The 19,651-nt window shown below is 40.7% G+C and overlaps 1 protein-coding gene and 1 long non-coding RNA gene across 4 annotated transcripts in view; both read left to right on the forward strand.

Moving 5' to 3' along the window:
* The first annotated feature begins 2,464 nt into the window (after nucleotides 1-2,464).
* Nucleotides 2,465-5,929, forward strand: sox4b (SRY-box transcription factor 4b). Its single transcript, XM_079470560.1, has one exon. The coding sequence runs from the start codon at nucleotides 2,929-2,931 to the stop codon at nucleotides 4,063-4,065; it is 1,137 nt and encodes a 378-aa protein (XP_079326686.1). The 5' UTR covers nucleotides 2,465-2,928; the 3' UTR covers nucleotides 4,066-5,929.
* Nucleotides 5,930-9,256: 3,327 nt separating this feature from the next.
* The window catches only part of LOC306902132, a 68,918-nt gene continuing 58,523 nt past the window's right edge, over nucleotides 9,257-19,651 (forward strand). For all 3 annotated transcript variants that reach the window (XR_013787409.1, XR_013787410.1, XR_013787411.1), the window contains exons 1-2: nucleotides 9,257-9,384; nucleotides 10,913-11,070. This is a non-coding gene — a long non-coding RNA (uncharacterized lncRNA). The remainder of the gene's footprint in view (nucleotides 9,385-10,912; nucleotides 11,071-19,651) is intronic.

The raw sequence follows: 19,651 nt of genomic DNA on the forward strand, positions 1-19,651 counted from the left end.
GTCAGACCCTGCTTCCATCCATTGACATTTAATAGACGAGGGACTGTAGTTTAACCATTAAAACTTTTTTTATGCGAGCTCTTCCATGGCAACTCCCTGTTTAAAATGGCATGATGAAAATGAACTATATCTGTGACAGCTGCATGGGCCCATAAAAAGACCAACATTTAATCTAATCTTTCTGTGGGTATCCGTGTCTCCCACACCTCCATCCAACCCAGACACCGGCAGATGTTTACACTACCCTCGCTGAACTTCCAAAATCAAAGTTTGACAACAAAAGTCTTGTCAAAAGGCATGTCGGGAGCCATGACTAGAAATGATTAACTGGGCATTACCAGACAGCTGCTCGGTTGATAAGATAAGATGGGTCTAAAGCAGCTGTTCAAATATACTTTGCATGATATGATGATCAATATCTTCATTATAGCAGAGCAGATGTTCGGTTATTTGTCAGTGCATCACACAGATTTATACATGTGTGCTCCGATGGTGTATGACCACACAGTCGATTCACAGAAAACATGGATCTAACTGCACACGCTTGCACTCTAAAGACGACTCACCAAGTCTCAGAGTGAACTAGGGGAATGATTCAAACATGTGCAATCAATGTGATCAATAATCTGTTGTGCAATGTGGTGCTGGATGAAATAACTATTTGTTAGTTGTTGACATGACATGCAGTGACTGTATTCCGACATGAAACAAGTTAAGATATGTTGTTTTTTATTGTTCATTTATTTAAGGCTAGATGTTGGAAACCAACATGCAAACCCACTGCTACATAATACAATAAACCAGTTTTGCCCGAATATTTATTTATTTAGATGTTTTTTAATCAATAAGATAGAATAAAGTAAAATTCTATATTTGCCAGAACAAAAACACTTCCACTGAGTTCAGCGGTGTATTCATGTACTCTTTTTGTTTAGGTTATTATAAGCATGGATTATAAAGCAGTGCGGTCTGAATGAGAGAAACCCACCAGCACCTGCCGTGTGTGTTGCGCAAGTTTGCACGCACGAGTTCAGCTGCGCCACGCGCCAACACGAGTCCTAAAGCAAAGCACGAGGACACTCCACTCCGCGCACCTGCCCCGCAGTAAAAAAACGTGGACGTTCGTTTGTTGAGTGCTTTATCATAATTCACCACGATGTTGTTTTTAATGTGAGCTCGAATGAAAGACTTATTTCCGAGAACAACAAGACTTGAAATCACAACAATGGTCGTACGACGTCATAGCATTAAAAATGAAACCATTTCAGAGTCCGCGTTTTATCGCTAAACTTGACTTGTAAGATGTGTTGATGTTCTCGTCGTGACCCCAACATTTCCGTTTTGTGGCTTATTTTACAGTCAAGTAAATGTGAAGTGACGGTCCCTTTATTGTTGAAAACCTGATCTAAAGCCTGTATTTTGGGTAAACAATATCAAGGATGCAAGGCAAACCGTTAAGAAAGAATCGCATGGGCGTTATGTAATTCTTTGACAAGAATACGGTCTGTTGCATTAAAACAAAACGTGTCCCTTGACTCCACTCTGCCATCTAGCGTCACACTCATTCAGCCGTTTGCTCAAAGTAGATTTGGACCACTGCCCAGACTCTCGTATGGCTAAATAACAACTGTGCAAAACGAACATGTTAACATTCTAACAGGCTCGATTATGACTTCTAGGTTCAAGCCCGATTTAAAACACGCCGCCATGCCATCTCCACGCAACACGATTACGCATTGGTGCCGCGTGGAGGGGGATGCAAACTGCCTGTGCATTCAACCAGTTCTAATGTTAGCCCATATATACTGTATATATATGTTTGTCAGACTGCGTTTGCCTTTGAATTTGAATACTACTGCTCCTGCTTCTCTGTTTAGGGGTTTAGGGCGTGCGCTCTGTGACAAAAGGACCGCCCGTAAAACGAGCAGCTCCGCCTATCTCCGATTCAGACAGAACATTAATGTGCAAGGACTCAGTTACACAGGTAGCTCTGCGATTCACCTTTTGAGCCCCGAGCTTAAAAAATAGTTCAATATTCTCATGAACAAAAACGTCAATATAAAACTATGGCTAAAATACATTTCGCTTTGTGTTGAAATCATTTTATATCAAACAATCACAAGACACAAAGAAAACATCTAGCAGCATGCTCTCCGACCTCGAAACAGTCCCGTGTTTCTATTTCAAAGCATCGGACACACAGCACGGCATCGCACCTCCCTGCTCGACTGGCAGAAAATGAGATATACACACACGCGTGTTCCTTTAAAACTAAGTTTATCGTGTATACTGGAATGAGGTCAGAGCCAAAGCTCCTCATTGCACGCGCTGATTATTATTAGATTCCTTTTTCGACCAATGAACCGACAGTGGGCGTGTTTTGGCGCAGGGAAGGCTGGAGACAGTTGCCGATTGGCTGGGAGCTGTTGCTATTATACCTTTGGAAACGGATAAAGCTGCATGAAGCAGAATAGGAGTCTGTTGAAACTTACAGACTGCGTTTAAGCGACGGAGCCTTTTGCTAGTATTACACCCTGGTTTTCCCGCATGGTTTGAACAGGGGAAGGATATGCAGACGGAGTTAGACATCTTCAGAAACTCGAACAGAGCTTTGCTGCACCGCAGCGCGCACACTGACACTGTGTACCCATGTAAAAACTTTCAACTGCTCTTCGACTGTTACAACATTGTATCACTGGATGCACGGACACTGTGGAAATCGGACACTGTGTTAGCTCGTTGAGTTACATGATAAAGCCCCGAACCAGAACTTTACTCACGCAAAGCAACAGCACCAAGCAAGATCGAACGCGGGTTTTCCGTGGCCGTCTCGGCTCTCCTCAGGACTACTATCTGTCGCACATCACACTGAGTTTGCTTTAGCGACACGTTGGACCCAAGTGGGAAATCTCTCAGACTGTTGTAGCAATGGTGCAGAAAACGAGCAGCACGGAAAATCCAGAAGCGCGGTTTGCCGGGGAGTCCTCGGATTCCGGCGCACTGGAGCTGGACATGGCTTCTTCGCCGACCCCCGGTTCCACGGCAACCGGGGGCGACAAGCTTGACCCCGGCTGGTGCAAGACCCCCAGCGGCCACATCAAGAGACCGATGAACGCGTTCATGGTGTGGTCGCAAATCGAAAGGCGCAAAATTATGGAGCAGTCGCCGGACATGCACAACGCGGAGATCTCAAAGAGACTTGGCAAGCGCTGGAAGCTGCTGAAAGACAGCGACAAGATTCCCTTCATCCGAGAGGCGGAGCGGCTCAGGCTCAAGCACATGGCAGACTACCCCGACTACAAGTACCGGCCGAGAAAAAAGGTGAAGTCGAGCGGCTCCAAACCGGGCGAGAAGGGAGAGAAGATCGGCGGGATCAGCTGCGCAAGCGCCGGTTCAAAACCGTCCTCGAGAAAGAGCGGAAGCCCCAAATCAACAAGCAAACCCCACAAGATCGTTCTGACGAGCGCCAAGGCTGCGTTTCCCGAGCATGGACCCGCGGATCACCACTCTCTTTACAAATCCAAGTCAGTATCAGCTTCCAAGCAACTGCCTGACAAGAAGACGAAGCGGGTTTACATTTTCGGAGGCAGCGGCGGCTTAAGTCAGTCTTCGGCAGCTGTGCCCGCCAGTCCGACTCTGAGCAGCTCCGCCGAGTCCAGCGACCCGCTCAGCCTGTACGAGGACGGCGCAACGAGCGGGAAGGAGGGCGCCGATTCCCCAAGCAGCTCGACATCCGACCGCCACAGGTACACCAGCATGCGGGCTTCTTCGCCCACTCCGTCCGCCTCGCACTCGTCCGCCTCGTCCCAGTTCTCCTCTTCTTCGGACGAGGAACTCGACGACGACATGCTGGACATAAATCCGAGCCCAGGTTTTGACAGCATGTCACTGGGAAGCATCGGCTCCTCGGTGCTGGACAGAGACTTTGACATGCATTTCGAGTCCGGGGCTTCTCATTTCGAGTTCCCCGACTATTGCACCCCTGAAGTGAGCGAAATGATTTCGGGGGACTGGTTGGAGTCGACCATTTCAAACTTGGTGTTCACCGCTCACGTATTGAACTAGGAAAAAGTTCAGGAAATACGTCCGAGGAAGACATTTAAACAAAAAGGGATAGCAGACAAGTGTGTTTGTAAAAATAAGCCACCGTGTGAGGGGTCCCGACTGAAACACAGCGGCGAAGCGCTGACAAACAAGAGCTAGAACGCTTTCGTTGAACGCTGACAGGACGGAAAAGTGCAACATTTTGTCGCGAGAGGGCTGAAGTCATTTTGCCGCGTTTGGCACGTGACAAGAGGAAGAAATCGCCGAGGAGCGACTGAGAAAATGCGAAACGACAAAACGCAAAGCGAACTGGAACTGGGAAACTGTGATTGATTTGCACGTACATGAAGACCGGCTTAAGTCATCTGTTTTAATCTTTTGTACTTAAAAAAGAGACGTTTAAGAACTTTATTGATGCGCCTTGTGATCTTCATTGCTTAAGAGGTACTGACATATAGGCTGTGTTGGGCTGTTTGTCATCATGGCGGATTTATAAACAAGGTGGGTTTACGAAAGACAAAGCATTTTTTACAAAAAAAAGATAAAAAAGAAACGCATGTTACATGTCCTCTCTTGTATTGAGATTTCTGTAAGACTGTCGAACAGTTAAACTAGCGTTAGGATGGATAGATGGCGCTATGTTTGATTTCCTACTCGCAGGAAAAAAATCACCAGCTGTTTTCATTCTTAACTTCAGGATTCAAACACAAACTTAAATCTGTGCTGAACTTTATACGACTTACTCGACAATTCAGGACCAAAACTCTTTCAGTTGTTTGTTTCCGGAGGTATCGAGAAATACTGTTAAGTTGTCATGGTTGTTTGCTTTTCTGTATTCTTCAGATGCCATTTTTATATGGATGTATTTATATACTGGCCAAACGGTTTGTCTTATTTTTATGTTCTCCCGCATCAGTCTGTCTCCTTCTCCGAAGAAGGGCTAGAGTTTTAATCTTTGTTTTTTTATATTTAAATGTAGACTTTTGACACTTAAAGAGAGGAAACGTTTGATTATTTTCTCAGTGTATTTTTGTACAGATATATATAAAGGGGGAAGGGTGTTGATCGGTGTAAACCGCTGTTCGGATTTCCTAATTTTAAGAGCCAGGTGGGTCGGTGGTCTCTGAATCGACCCCCTGTTTCATGTTTACAGTCTCAATCTGCAGGCGTCTTAAACACACACACATACACACACACACACACTCCAAACCCAGTTCAAGCCAACATGTGCTTCGTTTCTACATTTCCTCCTCTGATCGTGCCGAATTAAACAGATTGTAGCTTTAAAACGATCGATTTTCTTGACGTTTTATATATCGAGAAACCACTGGATGGACATATTCAAATGGTCGATTTGAGTTTCGCGATGATTATGTACTGCGTTCCTCATTGTATTTGAATATTTAATCTTTTCTACTTGTCAGATAAGTATAGGTAATTGTTTTAGTATCTTAAGGCATGGTAAATAGATTTGTATTTCCGATTCAGGTTTATAGCTGTTGTGTTAAAAAAAGGAAGAAAAAAGAAAAATCATCTTTGTACAGCTGTATCATAAGCAAAAAGATTGTGTGTTTATGTATGTTGTTGCGCTTTATCTCGACAGGCACTAGAATCTTTATACATCCTTGCTTATAGCCTACTTCATTTCAAGATGGTTGTTAAGGATTTTTATATATACGTTTGAAATATATTAACTTTATTTTCATCCATTCTGTGCAATATGCTGAGTAGAATTATTGTTTTGTCTAATCATGCCATAACACGTTTTGAGGGGAAATCTCATGCCAGCTTATCGTGTCAAGTCACTGCCTGTCAGATTGTTCATATGCTCTTGTACAGAACTTTTTCATAAAGGAAATAAACTCAGCTGGAACTGAACCCTAAACACTGCTCCGTTGACTCACTTTCTCATTTGCATTAGTGGGCGTGTCGGTCTGTGCTCCTGATAAACCATCTGCCTTGTCTGTTTGGACTTGCAAAACACATTCAATATCTCAACGAGTTTCTTCACTCACGTAAAGCCTAAGCTGTACGATCTCTGCAATGCTCTCACTTTATGAACGAGTATGCAAATGTCTGTAGGTCAACGCGTCTGCTAGGTCTGTGCCTGTCACGGTTATTTAACATGTACTCCAGATCCACCCTGTATCTGAATGCACACACCAACACATCTCTACAAAACGCGCTGAACGGTGATACACGTGGTTTCGTGCACTCAGTGACTGGCTGTCTCGTAGACGGCACCTCCCCCTTCCCCAGACACAGTCTGGGCTCTTAAAGAGGGGGATGGGCTGCTAGGGCCCCCGGCACCAAAGACAACCTAGTATCATTTTGACTGCTATTATATTCCTTTTATACTCTGTGAGGTTGATTAATAACAGGACCCAGGTGAGTGATGTAATTATGCGTGATCAGACAACGCATACGAACTACACAAATAATGCTGAATGCACCTGCAAAAGAAGCTATAGGGCTGTGCTGAGCGTCCAGACCAGGGGAATATCTTTTATTGTACAGTCTGTCCACATTCCCCTCGCCGGTAGTGTGGGAGTTACCACAGTGCCCAAAGAACAACTCAGCAGGGGGCTTTGGCCAGATCTCTTCTGGAGAGGGAGGGGTGCCAGACAAGAAGAGGAGAGAAACCTGCCTGCCTGTGTTTTGCAGCGCAGCAAAGAAAAAGAAGGCAGGGAAAGAAAGCATGTATCCCCTGTGCAGTTTTTGCGTGGGCGTATTCATTGTCTTCTAGGCAGCACATTATATTTGTGTATCCTCCATAAAAAGAAAAAAGGTTTATCTTTCATAAGACACTTCCTGGCAGAGGCTAGAGTGTAAAATAGGACAGGTACCAGTTTCTCATTTTTTATAACCTTACAAAATGACAGCAGGGATCTCATAGGTTTACAGTATCTTCGATGATGCGTAGCCAAATATAGGCCTTAAAACATTTTAACCAGTTCTGTTCTAGACGTGAGAATAGACTTTAGATTTGCTTGTGCTAATGGAAATTATATTATTGGTTACTAGTGTATGAATTATCTTTCACTTTTTTACTGCTTTTGTTTTCAAGTCACCGGCAGGTTGAAAGAGAAATTCTGTGGATACAGTCTTAAATCTTAAAAATATTGTGTGTTTGTACTACTAATTACAACTGGCTTAAGAAATGACAGTGAGAAAAAAATGACCAATTACATATGTGTAATATAAAAATAAACATGTGAAATCTTCGTGAGGCAGAAACTATTTTTCTTTGTTTAGATTTTTTACACTTAGTTCCAATACTGAGAATTGTTATTTTTATTCATGTCTGTTTTCATGTTATATGCATGTTAACAAATAGCCTTAAACTAAAATAAAATTGATTTCCAAATGGTGCAGATACAAATTGCACTCATTGAAATATGGGACTCTGTGACATTAAAATATTTAAATCTTAAACGGCTGAGTTCCCCCCACCCTTCCATCCCTTTTGAAATACGGTTTACATTTGCATCTTAAATGACGGTTGGACAACTTTCAATCACAGTTTGTTCCATCCAGAACTGTTCCACATTCAACAGAATGTAACAATATACTTGGTTATAGATTATTTTGCCCTAATCCAACCAAGAAGAGCTGATGCGAAAAGCCGAATTTCAAAGGATATATTTTAAGAAATTCACCCACAGTGTGTAATGTGAGTGGCACATAATCAATATCAGTGATGTAAATGAGATGCATTTAACAATATGCTTATGGAATTAAGATAAAATAATAATGATAACAATAAGACAGGTTTTTCTTAATTATTTACAGTATGTTATTATTGATTCATTTTATTAAAAAGTGTGCATCATGGCTCCAGGAATGTTTTTTTCAAGGGAGTAAAATGTAAAGCCAGAAGTATCTAAGCCAAGAAAGCTTCATGTGTTTGTGTACATTGTGTTACATGTTAAGATTGAAGGATGATAAATGACAGAAATTATGTTTAAATGCAGAAAGCCAGTAGATTGCTCTGTTCCCAATTATATCTGAATTTCAAATATTACAAATAGCAGTTTAATGTACCCAATACATCGAAAATGATAGCAATTGTTTTGCTGCCATTAAGCGCACCAATGAAAGAGCAGGCTTTCTGAGCAAAATACATTTGACTGTTATTCACACATTGTTCTTTAACATGACACTTACGTTAGGTTGAATGTGGTGATATTTGTGTCAGTCAGTGACATTTTATCTGCAACTCTTTATCTCTAATATTAACATGATAAAAACAGTAGAGCAGAAACTAATGATATTGTTCCAAGAATTTCTAACAGCACAAGTTGCATCAAGTTTGTTAGTGAGAGTGAAATTTTCACATAAAAAAAGCATAGTTGCTATATTTCTTATTGATTTTCAGTGTATTCAAACAAAAATTCTGTTTTCTTGATAGTCAGTTTATACATTTTAAGTATAAGCATTTTGATCTCTTTTTTGGAAAATAAAGGATTTTAATTCTAGTTAAACTGTTAAAACCTAAATGCGCCTTTAGAAGTTGCACATCGAATCTTTCACTGTTTTCTATTGTTCTTATACTTTTTTTTAAAGTGGGCCCATTGGTGCCTGGTCGGTCCTGTTCATTCCTTTCATGTCAATGCAGAATAATTTATTTTGTTTATAAAGCAGGCATGTCATATGACACTTCACAGGAGCTACTGTAACACGTGATGGCCATGACACGCAGGCTGACATCATAGCAGAAATGATGCATACGTTTTTCATGAAGTTTAACGAGTGAGATTTAGGTTTTCTAAAAGGTTATATTATGCTACAATATATTCCATTATATCACGTTTTAATTTAGGCCTGGACGATTCACTGTAAATACTTTGAATTTCTTAAAACAAGTGCAAAGTTTAATAAAACCTCTGAAAAAAATTAAATACGCAAAAATATAATACAAAAACAATACACTCGATTTAATGGTGCAGACTCTTGAACAGATAAAAATAGAATATATATATATATCACTTTGTGTCACAACACGTTACAAATCCTTAAGGAATAGAACTGGGTTGCAATAGACCCAAATGTGCACGCTTGCAGTTTGAGCCTAAAATACTTTAAAGATGTTTGTACCATTCAGGACAACAAAAACAACGAATTTATTGATTTGTCGGATAACTACAGTCCAGTAACTTGTTCTCTGTGTTGTTATTTAGTTATATGTAGAGGGCGGGACTCGAACTGAAATGAACAAGGCGCGGCCAAGAACCCCCTTCACACGTGTAGACAAAGGGACCCATCAACACAACCTAAATATGCACTCTAAAAGTTTTTCCGTGGACGCGACTTTACGCAAAGACCTCGCAAAATGCTCAGGTGAGTAACTCGCATTCGCTCATCATACTGGTTTCAATTCCGAATAGATTTCGTCTTTGAATTTTGTATTTTAAAGTTCTCCAAGAGTTGGTACGTCAGCTCGCAAAGTTGAACACAAAGAGGAGCGTTCCTTTGTTCAGCGGGGCGCTTTGAAGGGCGACTCTTCATGCACAAATTAAATAAGAAGATGAAATGGCGAGAAACTTGATGGCAAACCGAAAGGATCTATTAAGTTGAAAAAGCTTGAAAGTTATTTTGCACTTTTGTGTCATGTGGGACTGTAAGGATGACGCAGGAAGACAAAGCTGTCAAAAGTTGATTGGCGAAGGAAGTTGGGCGAAAATTACGCACGAAAAGTATTGCGTTTTGTTTTCAACACAATTCGTAACAAACGAAAATATGCATTGTTGTTTTTTACTCTCTATGTTGTAGTGTATTATTGCAGTCTGAAATCTCGTGATGGATATGTTCAATTATCTGACCAGGGTTAACTATCGATACATTTCTCATATTTTCACACCTTCTTATGCATGAAATCGTTCACTATAAATGCATTTGTCGTTTTGGTGCCACTTTTGATCACTTCCGATCGCAGGGTTGATGCATCTGTAACATTAAATGTTTTGATTGCGTGAAAGAGCAACAGGTACAATGAGCAGTCGCTCTTACTCCTTTGTTACAGAACTTAGAAAGCCACGATGGAGTTTCTTTGTTCTGTTACTGCCAAATACAGAATATGGATGTACGTTAAAATAAATGATTCCTTTGTTGCTTGAACACCCCATGTTTAATAATAATTTTGCAAAAGTTTGTTTAAACAATATATGGCGAAAAAGCACATAAAACAACAAAAACATTATCAACGTTTCCGTAACCAAGTGCAGAAAGACGTTGTTCCTTTGATTTTTTTTTTATAAACGATTAGATTTAATATTGTATATAATAAATATACTCCGTAAACAGTTAAAATACACCATTAATACAGCACTTTTCCAGAGTTTCCAAGAAGGACATCATCTACATGAGTGTTTATGCATCCTTTTCTCATAATATGCATGTTATTACGGATAATAAACACTATTAAGGCCTATATACTCTTGATGTAACTTTGAACATATGTTAAGTAGTTCTGGACTCGCCGTTCACAAACTTTTTACATAATTTATCAAATATTTTGTCATCGTGTTTTTATATTAATGCATTAGATAATGCACGATGCATGGCAGACCAGTTTTAAGTATTAACTTATTAAAAACACAGACAAATGCTAATGCAATAATGTATGAAAACAAAAAGCTTTAAAATGGAAAATGGAAGAACATTTTTTTTGTTCAGACTCTTCTACTACAAGAGGGCCCATTTGCAAAGGCTTAAATATTCGACATACTGTATGCAATTATAAAAAACATTTGAAAAGGTTTAATTTAGCATTTCTACTTTTTCTGTGGCTAACACTAAAGCGAGAACTCATCTGCTTTAAAAAAGATCTATCTGTGTTGCTCTTCAAATCATATTATTTATGTTATAGGCCACATTCAGCTATGGGATTATGGAGAATGGATCGCAACTGTTGCCAACGGAGAAGCTTGAACCAACTTTTATTGTTTCTCTTTAGTGGAATATAACTTTCCTTTGGGATTATTTGGCTGTGTATAATGAGAATGGACGCCCTGACATAAACCAAAGGTAAGTCTGAAAGGCTTTTGGTAACCTTTATAAAGCTTCAAATAATAAGGCATACGAAATATATGAATGTACAGTAATGAATAAAGTCAGGTCTGTTAGTATGGTTATTGGGCGTGTTGCCACACTTTGTTATCTCAGTAGCCTATACAGAGATGTTTCTGTGACTGGTTATTTTTACATTAGGCATTGTCGTGGCTGGCTAAAATAAACTGTAACACAGCACCTTTACTCAGCATTTATTTATTTGCGGGATACTTTGAGTATGTGACGGTCAAATCGCAATTTATTTGACAGATAGGCTACATGGGCATTTCATACGAGGGTGGTCAATTATTTTGATAAACCCAGCGTTGTTGTTATCAGTATGACCGTAATTGTTTATAAACAGCCATTGGAGGGTTTTCATTCAGTTAAAAGGGGCTTGTGGAGCAGTTTTTTCAGCAAGTGTGGCGCTGGACAGCGTCTCTAAGACTGGCTAGATTGCGGGAGTCGAGTCTCTAAACCAACCATGAAAAAAACGTTTACAGCGGCAATGCAGCAATTTCTTTCATTAAACGAAAGTTTGGGATGAGTAATCCGATCATTTCCCCCTAACTCTTTACGACAAGTCTAGGATAGAGTGATCTCAGACTGCGTCGGAGCCAGCCAAGCATTTCGCCTCACGGCGTCTCTCCACCATGATGTCATTAGTCCCTAGCATGATGTCATTAGCAGCCAATCAAACGCGAGCGGGAATAGTGCGAGCCAACGAAACGAGAGCAAGAGCGATGCGGCCCCGCCTACCGCATCCCCGCAGCGTTCGGCCGCACGCTTTGTCCATGTTGGAGGTCGTAGCTCTGAAATGAAGTAATGAAGAGAAAACCAGACAAAATTGACATGAACATTTCTCTTAAAAGAATTCAGTGTTGTTTCTCTTAAAAGAGTTCAGTGTTCTTTTTAAAAAACAATGTCGCATAAGGTGCATACAAATAAAAAATGGTCTTAATAAAAACATAAAGAAAAGCCTGTGAACATTATAATGCAAACGCAAATGTGAAAGCAATCTCTTTTAACATGCAATACAAGTATTGATCAGAAATGCAGCATTATGAGGAATGCGTTTGTCCATCTCCGGTCCACACGCAGCAGTACTGTTATTCTTTGTACCATACATAGGAATAGCAGATGGTGCCGTTAGGTCAGGATGATGTGATTGTGACTCTTCCTTAACCTGTGCATTTGTATCGACACTATTGAATAACCAACAGAGAGCAGAGTCTGATGTCACATCTGTGGCTCGGGATTACAGTTTACAGCGTAAAAAGATCTCTCAGCTCCTGTGTTTTTTCTTTCGCATTGTTCCCTATTCACACCCTTTCTGCATATCAATGTGCTTTGGAAAAGCTCCACATTTAGACTTGCATTACTAATTGTCCCGACAGTCTACCTTCTCACTGCCTGTGGTGGTCAGCCTGCAAAATAAAGTGGAATATCAAGCTTAGGTGGGTTTTTCAGCGCCTGCCGTTCACAGATAAGTGAAAATGCTCTGTCTGAGCACTACATCGTATCCAGCAACAAGAATGAATGATTTCTCCTAGACATCTCGACAGATAAACTCACAACTTTTATTGAGTGATTATTTATCAGTTATACTTTTTGCAGTTTTATGTTATTATGAAAAAAACTGTTGGCGCCTCAAATTGTTTTAGTTCAAAGGCTTTTGAAATACTTCATGCTTGTCATAGGCCTATCCACTGGTGTAATGCTAATTCATATAAACTATTCAGCACTCACAATAAAAGGACGAATGCTATTAGTGTGCTATTTTTGCATTTGAACACATCAAAGAAAATTCGAAACTAGGTAATTCTGTGAACTGAATTTTTCTACATCCACACTCCAGGGGTGAGTTTCAGAAACTAGCCGAGTTCACAATCATCTGCTGATGCAAACGGCTATCCTATCAGAGACTAGAACAGACCACTCTTTCACTCACACAGGCTCAACCTTGCTGAGAGTTCAGGAGCAACATAAGGACAGCTCTTTACCCAGAAAGACAGATCGAGACATACGCGTGAGATGCATGCTCTGTGCTCTTCCAGGGATTCGCCTGTAGGTCAGTCATCCTTGAATGCATGTGTAATAAATCGGGAATCTATAGGCCATAGGCTGACACACCTCAGAGAGTTGAGATAAGTCATTATTACTTCAAACAAGAATGAAATGTGAGGAGAGTGAGATCATCCAATGACCTCAGAGTGACCATGTGAAAAAGACACACATTACACTTAACAGAGTATACAGGAATTCTAATGAATCCTTGACCTTTTGTCAATGCATTGGTATATCTGTCACAGGGTGACACTGAGGATTGTAAATGATGTCATTCAAAGGCAGGTGTAAACAACGTTTATAATCTTTGTCTAATTGACTCTTTGCTAGGCTTGGTTTGTGTTGTGTTGTTCTCTCAGACAGGTGCTCTATAAAAGGTTTAATAGGAATAAATATCAGATTGAGTGCGCTGCATCTGCACTTGAATAAATGTCATTAATGTATACATTCTCCTTGAAGTCCTTACTGGTATTTAGAAATTTTATTAGGCCACTTATAAGAACTTCATCTTAAAAAAATAATAATAGTGATAGATCACCCAAAACTGAAAATAATTTTCATGTCATTGTCATGTCATTTCAAACCTTCATGATTTACTTTCTACTGCTGAACACAAAATAAGATAGAGACACTGGCCCTCATTGACTTCCATTGTTTGAACACCCAACCACCGAGACATTTATCAAAATATCTTCTTTTGTGTCTTTGCAGAAGAGTCAGGTATTGAACCACACGTGGGTGAATAAATGATGACAGAATTTTCATTTTGGGGTGAACGAAACCTTTAGGCAAAAAAAGTCAGGAAGCGAAAAAATAGCATGAATCTGTGTAACTTCTGTCACTAATACAAGTCGCCACGCAACATTTTAGCGCGTTTTAAATATTCACTTTCAAATCCAAAACACACTGAACTTTCATAGATGTAGAAATCTGTGTCTAACAATGTGGCAGAAACAGGACGGCAAAGAAGTCTGAGCCCCCTGACTGTATTTTGCTCGGGGCTCCCTACATTCATTCTTTTGAATTGTTTCGGGCCAACTAGAATCGTTTCCACCTTTCACCCCTGTAGCTATGGCCCAATGAGGACAGCAGCAGTTGCTATAGTAGGATTGGTCAGGATTTTTTGGAGATTAGGTTTATGAATCTGTGACATTACAGCTTTCTTTCTTTCTTTCTTTCTTTCTTTCTTTCTTTCTTTCTTTCTTTCTTTCTTTCTTTCTTTCTTTCTTTCTTTCTTTCTTTCTTTCTTTCTTTGTTTTAGTTTCCTTGCATCTGCAAATCCCCAGGAATGACTCGGGTGCTGTGGTATGTGAGTCAGTAAACCAGCCCTCTGTCAGCTGTTAGACTAACATCCCTCCTCTGGGAAGTTCAAGTTCTCCGCTTAGCTGTGCTGGTCTTGGCTGTTTGCTGTGAATACTTTCTAACACCACTGTGTTGTAACAGCTGTGTAAGGAATCTGCTCAGGGTGTGTGTACATTGGCTTGGCATAGCTGCGCTGTTCTGGGTAGATATGGCAACTGCAAGAATAAAAAAATGGCGAAGTTTCTCTTATAAATTAAATTCCAGCTGTCATAATGATTCAACACCGACCTGTGATTTAAACTTCACCTGGAGCTATTAGACTACAGTGTTGATTTAAAGATATGCGTAACATGGCAGTAATGCGTGTGCATTAATTACAACGTACAAGCATTTTTATATCGTGAATACATGAATAAATCAAAAAGCTGGAACTGAAATGAGATCTGTTTCTAACGAAAAATGTGTGTCATCATGTAGGGCAAAGTCATTTGTGCACTTTAGTAAATTTTTCCTAAAATTAAAATGCTGCAAACCAGAGAGACGTAATGCAATGGCCAAATAAGTCGGTCTGTCTGTTCGTGTATGTAGATCAACAAGTATAAAGTAAAAATATAACAGACAGAATGCAGGAATCTCTGTGCAGATGGCCTTCAGGTCAACCGCAGACAGACTAACCACTTCATTCTGAAATGACGTGCTGTGGACTGCATAGGCATTTGTTGAAGGATGGAAACAAAACAAAACAAAACATTACATTGACTTCTAAAACCACTTTACAATGTTTCTTAATTGCATTCACCCAACAATAACGTAATGTCTTCAAATTCTCTTTTTGTGATGTTTTTTCCTAGCAAAATTTGATATGCAATTTATTAAATTCCAGTTTTTCAAGGGACTGACATCTGGATTTCATACCATGTGACAGTATGACTAATTTCTACAGTATAAAATACTTTTTTTGCAGAAAGCATAATCCTAGTTGTAGAGCCAGTGCTCAAGAATAAAGTAGAATTTTTAAATATATTATCAATCTGTCTAACCCATTGTCGTGTTAAGCACACCGAGGAAAGGCCATCCAGAGAGAGGAATTCAATGGAGGAACTGCATGGACAGTAAAACTCAATTCCCCATGTATGGGTTTTTAAAGTCCAAATGCTCTCATCACATGCACAATTAACTCAGTCAGTGCTCAAGCTCTGTAAAGCTGCTGTCATAACGCGCCTTTCAGCCTGCGGCCATCCCAGGTCAGAGGTTACTGGGACGTCAGAGCATTAAACACATGTGTTACTCTTTTCCAGTCTGTCTGTCTGTTCTCACGTTTGACAAATTAAGGTCATTCCTGTCATAGGTGCCTGCAAGCGGTGTGGCAGTAATGCTGTTTCTCAGTACTGTGACACCACTTTGTCCTGCCAGGTGTGCCCAAAACATAAGAGGGGAAATTAAAAGTCCTTATATCAGCTTTTGTCCTTTTGTCATGCGAGGATGTGCCAAGCTGGTTGAACCAGAATTGTTGTGGCTTGCACAGGTCACTTGTAATTTCTAACAAGAGGGCCAGGTTATGAGATCCAGCCGGGTTAGCTCACAGTCTCCGAGGAAACCTGAGCTTGATCTATAACAACGTGAAGCCTAGCACGGAAAGAATCAAATGCATATAGTAATGTTCACTCGGTCGACTTACGTGCTCCAGTCCCCATAGGTAATTTAAAAACACTTCAAGACTCAAGAGCTTGCCAGACTTTAATGTAGGCTAAACAACTTTGCCAGGCTTTATTGTTCAAGGTTCAGATTATTGTTGGAATTTACCTTTTTGGAGGGATTGTAGATCATGCTTGACACCTTAAATCAAATTCTCCAGCTGGACTTTAGCTGCCACAAGGACTGCAGGTTTGTTATTAGGCCAAATGAGGCACTGACTTCACAGCCCGAGCCACGCCAACACAAAGTGTTAACATACTTGATACTTTGCCAGACACAATCTGTCAAGTGCAAACGCAGAGTCATTTATTGACTGAATAGGTGTTATTAAAAACAAAGCACATACCCTGTTTATCTGGCTTGAAAGTATGCACTTTTTTCACAAGCGGAATGTTTAGATGAGAAAATTACTATTATTTTAATAATAATAATTTATCTTCTTTTGTGATACATGACTGCAAAGTTGTCTTCCCATATGATACACCCATTCATCTACACATATGCACAACAATGCAATGTATTTTATTATTGAATGTATTAAAAAGAACCAGAGCAGAAGCAAATGAAACGTGCGGAATAACACTGCGAAAGACTATTGCTTGAAAAATTTGTAGTATTTGAAGTATTTCCTGCGTAACGTATAAAAACAGGAAAGAAGCTCCATTTGATGATCCGTTTGAGGATTAGTACAAAGGATTTTAAAATGTATTACTTTGTAAAAAGGGTACCAAAGCATGGTAACAAAGTCTTTTAAATGATCTAAATATCTTTTTACGGCCTTCTTGAACCTCTGATGTAAAAGCCAGGAAATGTTATGGATCTATGATATGGATCTGCGCCTGTAACAAATGATCCCATTACTATCTCAAATGATCTGAGCCCCATGTTGTTCCAAATTCCCCCTTCCCCAGTCTCAGTGGGAACCCCGCTTCCCCCTGTGCTTTCTGCAGCCTGGCACGGGAGTGCGGCTAATGTATGTGCATCGTGCCTGGAGGGCTAATCCAGCGCTTCGTCTGCTTCTCTGTAAAAACAGTCAATGATGCATCAGACAACAAAACCAATGAGCTGTTCCTCCGGCACTGGAAGGCAGCGCCGCCACACGCAGCAAGAGCAGCCGCTGTCGACAATGGCGCAATAATTAAATGCGATAAATTATACATGGCGAAGGAGTGGGACTGAGTGACAGGTGCAATGAGAGCCAGTGTGAGGCGAGCCAAGAACGTCAAGGGCTTGCGCCATTTTTAACTGTTTCAGGTGACCATAAGGATGAGCTGAAATGTGACTTTTTGACATGAGTCAGACATGTAATGTGAGAGCGAGCGGGAGGTGACGGTTGGGAGGCTGAATGCGGCGCTGAGAGGATATTGGCATTAACAGGTTACGGGAGGGGGTTCTCGTTATGAGGATTTAGTACTTTGGGAGGGCAGTGATTACACCTGACATTTTTACAGCCCTGGTGAGGGCAGGAATGTCACGGGAGGGTGGTAGTTACGGTCCACTCCACCGAGGGGAAGATGGTACCCTCTGGCCCTTGATGAGTTTAACTTTCCTCTGAGAGCCAGGTTACTTATCTGGCCAGGCAGGCGAATGTGTGAGCCCACTCTGCCCCCGGTGGTGAATGGCGGTCATGCGCCAGCAATGTTGCATGAATCCCTGCATGGTTACCTCACACACAGAAAGGTCATCGAAGTACACGAGGAGAGCAATGTGGTTTTCTTCAAGTGGACGTGTAAATCTACATTTGTTTAAACATGAATGGTTAGGTTTAAAGAAATATTGATATTTATTATAACAGTAAATAAAACATGCATATATGAATTTATATGTTAATAATAATATATATAAAATTTAAGCAAGGGCACATTCGTGTTTTATTATCCATGCAGGAGTTAATTTTCATCATTTAAAGAGAGATCAAGGCTTAATCCTTGTGGGATATGATGGTTTAATCATTGAGATTATTCTTCGAGTTCTGTTGTTGGTTTTATCTTTTCATTTAGAACACACAAAGGACAGAAATGAATGCCGTCATAACAACTTCCCTTCCCACATGACTGTATATCAGCAAATATAATGAAACCATAATTATGTGATGCCCGTGAACACACTGAATATTAAAACTTGTACACTTTTAATTTCGCCCAAATGCTGTGGGGCCGTTGAGACGAAGGCCGGTAAAGTAAAGAGTGGTCGGCATGTCTCAACAGACATTTCTTTCACCGTTTATCACAGTTACGCAACATGGAGAAAACACGTCGGCCAAAAACACAGCGAGGAAGGGCTTTCAACCATCATAGGTTAACTCTTTTTTCCATTCAACAACTTCGACATCTGTTTCGCACCTAAACAACCGCAACATGTCAACTTGCTTTGTTACAACTTCCTGTTGAGTCTTTATGGGAATAGAAACCGTTCGACACGCACACACGTGCATTTCTCACACACATACACATGCACACACCTACTATCTCACCCTCGCTGTTTTTCCTGCTATGCCGGGTGGCAGAATATGTGTCAGGTTCAGGAATGCTGATGCGGTTTGCACCCTGCCTGGCATGCGAATGAAAGCGTGCCAGCCAGTATTGACTTCTCGCTCCCTTTTCCAAGTGCGCCGTACCAGCCTGCAAGCGGCAGGAGCTGCTCTGCCATAACATGCTTCACCCAGACTTTGGGTGTCTGATGACAGGACTTCTGCTGTTCTCGCGCGCCGCGGCGTACGTGTCTGCAAATGCGAAGCGCATAGCGGGCGGCAAGCGTTGCCAAATGTGCACTTTCTTGGCCTGTGGAGACATGCTTTGCCACAGTCGGCGGTCTCTGAGATCAGTGGGGTCCCTGTGTGTTAAAAGTGGTGTGCCATCCATCCTAATCTGTAGGGGATGGAGAGTACAGACAGGTAAACGCTCTGAGCTCAGTCAATCCTCGCGAATGAAAATGGCGGCAAAACTTTTGAAATCTCTGGCTACCTTTATAGACTTCCATGGCTTATCAACAAAGATCCTGGCTGGCCTGGGAAGAGAGTTAAAAGAAGCGCCAGGGGTCTTTAAAGTTTATCTCTGCTGAGATTTCGTATCAAGGCAGGTGTGTAGCTGTTTTGCGAACAGGGCGAAAGAAGCAATTTCATTCGTATTGAACTCAGGACACTGAGGTGTAATCAGAAGCATCTAGTGGGAAGTAAATAAAGGAGGATGACCTTTAGAGTTGTAGTCTGGAGGAACAGGAACGCCACATTAATAAAGTTCCCTCCAAAATAAAAAGAGAGGGTTTGAAAGAATCTACGCACTACGGTTTTTTCATACAAAAACTCTTCACTGTTAAGCTTAAAAATGCACTTTTGAATATGCAGGAAAACGCAGATAAGATTGGAATCATTTAAGTGTGTTTCTCAACTACAGCTTTGTATAGTTTCAGAAGTCATTATTTATATAAACTACTTTCATGAAACTTGTTATGCTTTCTCAAGCTTGATAGCTATTGTTATTAATTTATATTGTAT

The sequence above is a fragment of the Barbatula barbatula genome (assembly GCF_947034865.1).
Source record: "Barbatula barbatula genome assembly, chromosome: 12".
NCBI classification, from domain to species: Eukaryota; Metazoa; Chordata; class Actinopteri; order Cypriniformes; family Nemacheilidae; genus Barbatula; species Barbatula barbatula.